The sequence below is a fragment of the Saimiri boliviensis genome, chromosome 3, assembly GCF_048565385.1.
Source record: "Saimiri boliviensis isolate mSaiBol1 chromosome 3, mSaiBol1.pri, whole genome shotgun sequence".
NCBI classification, from domain to species: domain Eukaryota; kingdom Metazoa; phylum Chordata; class Mammalia; order Primates; family Cebidae; genus Saimiri; species Saimiri boliviensis.
Window position 1 is genome coordinate 143,040,893 of NC_133451.1, and position 5,480 is coordinate 143,046,372.

The 5,480-nt window shown below is 51.3% G+C and overlaps 1 protein-coding gene across 2 annotated transcripts; it reads right to left on the bottom strand.

The window, feature by feature from the left end:
• Positions 1-391: 391 nt before the first annotated feature.
• POU4F2 (POU class 4 homeobox 2) lies at positions 392-3,989 on the bottom strand. 2 transcript variants are annotated; one of them, XM_010338623.2, is made up of 3 exons: positions 3,653-3,739; positions 3,465-3,502; positions 2,069-3,020 (listed from the first exon to the last, which is right to left on the bottom strand). In XM_010338623.2, the coding sequence occupies exons 1-3, from the start codon at positions 3,737-3,739 to the stop codon at positions 2,069-2,071; spliced, it is 1,077 nt and encodes a 358-aa protein (XP_010336925.1). The 2 variants fall into 2 exon arrangements, with proteins under 2 accessions (XP_003928044.1, XP_010336925.1); XM_003927995.2 differs by having other exon boundaries at positions 392-3,010; positions 3,461-3,989.
• Between the last annotated feature and the right edge of the window lie 1,491 nt (positions 3,990-5,480).

The window sequence follows — 5,480 nt, forward strand, 5'->3', positions numbered from 1 at the left end:
GAAAAGTGAGCTGAGTTCCTTTCTGACTTTTACTCCCAGGAGATGGGAGGGAATGTGTGAAATTGTTTCCATCCAATATCTCTGCTTATAAAGATTCTTTTTGCAGAATTATTGCAAGTCTGAAGGAAGAAATCCAAGGGAGATATTTGGAGCCAAATATCATAATTTCTTCTGGGCAGAAAAGTAAAATATTCTGTGAAATGAGCTCTCACTATTAAAAAGCTGTTATAAACCTTGTTCTTTAATGCTTTGCCAGAGAAACAGCCCCTGCTTAGCCCAAGCTATACTTTGATAACAACCACTCCCTAATAAATCATCAAAATGTGCTTCCTCCTTTTAAAAAGTCCCCCACCAAAACACTTCCCACATAAATGATTAAAACAACATCACATTTTAAAAGCCATTTAATTTTAATAGCATATTTTAATGAAAAAGCAGCATACGTTGCCAATAAAACATTAAAATTATCTCTTCAATGAAAGACAATAGAACAACACCAAAAATAAATTAATACATTACCATAGTAAATAAACCATCTATTAACAAAAACAAGAAACCGGCCATATACAGAACTCAAGACTTTGGAGAGCCTCAAATGGAACAGCAATACAGCAAAATTTGTAAGAATATATCTATGTGTGCATCATTTTTAATGAAATATTTACAGTAGATAAGGTACCAGTTATCACGTACCTAATTTTTTGTTCCAAAAGAATTTTTCCAAACAATGTGAATTTACGAGCAGTGCACTGTCTTTCTTATAGTTCAAATTAGTTTTTCTACAAACAAACCTCCAAAAGGAAAAACGGAAGTATTCCTATAAATGTTAACATGTAGCCAACAAAGCAATTGAAAACTGGAAGACCGAAATACCTTGGTGAAATCTTAAAATCTGAAGGGCAAACACCAAGTGGCAAATGCACCTAAAGTTAGAAAATGATGCATCAGTCATGCTTCCAACTGCTTCTTCCTTTCTGTTAGAGGGGTGTGTGTGTGTGTGTGTGTGTGTGTGTGTGTGTAAGGGTGAGTGAGAGCGCTCGTGTGTCATGGGGACAATGTGGGAATCCCCATTAAATATGTAACAAAGTAAACAATACTTCAGACAGTGAATCAGGTCTACACGATTAAGACATCCATTACTGAGTGTCGACTCACAAATCAGAACACTACCAGTAAAAACAAAGGAAAAACAATCTTCACTCAAGTGAGAATATACACATGGGTCAAAAGGAAGACAGTATAAGAGGAAAGCTGCAAAAATTCGATAAACTCATCAAACAAAATTTTTTTGAACGTCACTAGCTATACAGTTTCCCCACTTTTTCTAGACGGAAGAAGTTTAATTAATAGAATGTGCACAAAATTAAGTTGCTAGAGAGATAAATTAATAATTTACAGAGGGTTGTTCTGCAATAATCTAATAATAGCTTTCAAGATCAGTGAACACAGCAGGCGCAACTCTTTTCTTAAGCATTAACACTTCAGAGAAGGAAAAATGGGTAAGAACCACAATAAAAATATATATATATAATATACAGTGTAAATGCAGAAAATCTGCCATCTTTTCTTTTAAATTCAAAATACTTTAGAGATGTCTCTATCACATTAAGCATCAACTCTAGTTTAAAGTTTTAGTCCTGAATCAATTTCTATTTCTGAAAAATAGTTGCAAAGTTACTTTTAAACTTGAACAAGGGTGATGTCTGTAAGAATAAAAACAAATCTTACTTGATCATTCTTGTGGACTTTTTAAAGGCTGTCTGGTCTGCCTTCCTGCAAACAGCCAACTCCACACTTCCTTGGAAGAAGCAGAGGTGGGGTTCAAAGGGACAACTTTGCTACAACAGACAAATGTCATCTTTTGTTATTCTTTCCTTTGAGAAACTGTTTCAAGTTCTCACCGGCTTGGGCTCAGTTGTTCGCTCGCTCCCTCTTCAATCCTCAATTTGTCGAGATTCACATTTACTGAAATTGTTTCTGGTCGCCAAAAGTGAAAAGAGGCAGGAGAGAAAAGGAGAGAAAAGTGAGGAACGAGGACAGGGACATCTCTGGAGAGGCCGAGAGTCTCCTAAATGCCGGCGGAATATTTCATTCTTTTCTGTTTCTGCCTTTGGTTGCAGAACCAGACGCGCACCACGTTTTTCTTCAGGTCCAGCTTCTCTGCGATGGCGGCGATCTTTTCAGAGGAGGGCCGCGGCTGGATGGCAAAGTAGGCTTCGAGAGAGCGCTTCTCTGGCGCAGCTATGGACGTGCGCTTGCGCTTCTTCTCCGCGCCGTTGAAGAGCTCAGGCTTGGTGAGCTTCTCGCGGTGGGACTTCTCGGCCTCCTCGAGCCATGCCTGCAGTATGGGTTTGAGCGCGATCATGTTATTGTGCGACAGTGTGAGGGACTCGAACCTGCAGATGGTGCTCTGGCTAAGCGAGCCCACTCCGGGGATCTTGAGGTTGGCCAGCGCGGAGCCCACATCTGCCTGGGTCACCCCCAGCTTGATGCGTCGCTGCTTGAAGCGCTCAGCGAACGCCTCCAAGTCCCGCGGGTCGGCGTCCACGTCGCTCATGCAGCCCATGTGGGACGGCAGCCCGTGCGCGTGGGCCATGCTGAGCGCTGCTTGGTGCATAGGGTTCATGGTGGCCATGTGTGGCGCGTGAGCCGGCGTGGACACCACAGCGCCGTCGGGGCCCGCCATAGCGCCCAGGGCCAGCCCGGGACTCAGGTGCTCCAGCAACTCGCCCTCCAGCGCCTGGTGCGGCTGGTGGTGGTGGTGGTGATGATGGTGGTGGTGGTGGTGCGTGCCCGCCAGCGCGGAAGGGTGCGAGATGGGCACCGACGAAGAAGAGGCGGCCGAAGTGCAGGGGATGGTGTTCATGGTGTGGTAGGTGGCGTCCGGTTTGAAGGGGCTATGGTGGGGCGGATGGTGGTGGTGGCTCTTGCTCTGGGAGACGATGTCCACGGCTGCCAGAGCCTCGGCGCGGGCCAGCAGACTCTCATCCAGCCCGCCGAATATATTGCTCTGCAATTGCAAGTAGAAGGCACACATTACGCTCAGCAGGGAATTGTGCGCGTTCTCTCCGGAAGCCCTGGCCCAGGGCTCGACACTGCTGCCGCGCCTACAACATTCCCAGAACGTTAAAATAATAATAATAATAATAATAATCCTGAAAATAGGAGGTGAAGAGAAAAAGAGGGAAGCCACCGAAAGAAGCCGAGAATTCAGCAGGAGGAGGAAAGTGAGTCTGCAGACACAACGCAACACAACACAACACAACACGCGCACAGGCAACATCCCAGGTCATAAAAATTAATATGAAAGGCAAGACCCGCTGAATACTTAAGAGAGAGAGGGGGGAAAATTGGTTGGAGGTGTGGGGTGATTTGCTGTGCAGACATGAAAAAAACATCAAGCAGATAAAGGGGGCTGTCAAAATGTGCCTTTAAGCGGTGATTATGCAGAAATACGCACCGGTGGGGTTGGAAGACAGGCTCTCCGCATAGCCTCCGAGCCCCCGCCGCCGCTGCCGCTGCTGCCACTGCTACTGGAGCTGCTGCTTCGGCCTCCACCCCCGCCACCGCCGCCACCACCGCCACCAGCATTGCTCGAGCTGCTGGGGGAGCTGGCCGAGGGCGCAGTGGGAGCCGAGGAGCCCGGTGAGGTGCTGTGCAGTGCCGAGTACTTGGGCTCCACGTGCAGGCTGCCGCCGTGCGGCATGCTGAATGCCTGCTTGCTGTTCAGGGACATCATCATCATCTTCCCGCCCGCCGGGGCGCTGGCACGCACCGGTACTCACTGGCCCCGGCTGCCGGGACTCTTCGAGAAGCGCTGGGCCGGGGCTGGAGCTGGGAAGAGCCGTGCAAAGTTGCGCTCACCCGCCGCTGCCTCCCGGCTCTGCACGCCTAGTCTCGGCTACGCGCTCCTTCGCCGCCTCTGCAGTCAGTCTGAGCGGATGCCTGGCTCCGCTTGCCGCTGGCTGCAGACCTGGGCGCCCGAAACTGCCCCCGCTTCTCGAGGCCGCTGAGTTATAATCCCCTCTCCCCGCGCCTACCCCCGCGCCCCCCGCCCTCCCTCTCTCCCGAGCGCCTCCGCCCTTGCCAGGAAGCGCCGGCTCCCGCCGGGTTTCTGGAGGCGCCCCTTCGCCCTCTCGACTCCCTGCAGGCTTGAGTCCTTTCCGCTATCCAGGCACTTGCCTCCTGCTCCCCCACCGCACCCTCAGCCGCCCCTTCTCTGCCCCCTCCAGGCGCTCTGTTGCCGCCGCCCCTTCGCAGCGTCCCGCGACTACTATTCACAATCGCGCCCCCACGCAACCCCACCCAAGTGGCCGAGTCCGCGCTCCAGTCGCCAGGCAGTGCCTACGTAAGGACCAGCCTCCAGCCCTCCCGCTTCTTCTGCCTGGTCTCTGTCTTGTAGGAAAAAGAAACTCCCAAATAAAGTTGCGGCCCAAGCCAGCGTTCGGTAGGGTTTTCCTTGGACAACTTGGAGCTCCTCTTACCTGGCTGCTTCCTCCCCCGCCTCCTGCTTACCACTAAGTTCCAGGCTTCCAACCCCACTCGGCCCGCCCCTCCCGTCAGCTCAGGTGACCCTGATCCCAGGTTCCCGGCCACCGCTGAGGACACAAACGCTGCGGCCAACCCGGGTCCTGAGCCCTGCTCTGAGCTCCCGCCCCGATACAAAAGCAAGTCGGCGCTAGGCTACTAGCCGCCCACGGCCCGGCGGGTGCCTGGTGCCAAAGAGACATGGGGTCGGAGGGGCTGCAGGGCTTTCTCTCACTCGATTTCTTGCAGCTCTCAGCGGATTGGACAGCCGCGGAGCAGACTCAGGTCGTCTGTGCGCATGCGACTCTTCCTCCTCCCCCTGGATACCCCCACACACAACACACACACACACGCACACACACACACACACACACACAGAGGCACACAAGCACACTCCTCTTTTGCCCCCCTTTTCTCCTCGTCCTGCCTGTATCCAGTACAGTGTGAGATGACTCTTGGAAAGATCCACTGACAAACTCTGCCGCTGGATTTATTATTCTTCATTAGCCACAATCAAAGGAAGAAGGGGCAACTGACAGAGGAAGAGGGAAGGTCAGAAATTACACAGCGCATGTGCTGCTGAATACACCCCACACCACACACACCCTCGGGGGCTGGCACAAGCCCCACTTGTCTTCATTTCCACAGCCTCTCCGTGCGGAGAGAGCCTATTTTTAGCTGACACTTTGCTCCCACTTTCGTCCCGGTGCAGACCACTTTTCCTAGAGGTGGACCCACACTCTTAGTTCCAATTGCAAAAGGAGATAATCTCTCCTACACAAACACACACACACACACACACACACACACACACGCCCCACAATCTACTTCCTCTCCTTCTGGATCCCATTTTCTCTCCTGCGGTGTTGGGGGCTGCTGTCACCTCCCTAGAGAGCGGAAGGAGCGGGGTGCTGGCGAGAGTGAGAAGGCTCCACGACCCCGACGCAGAAGTC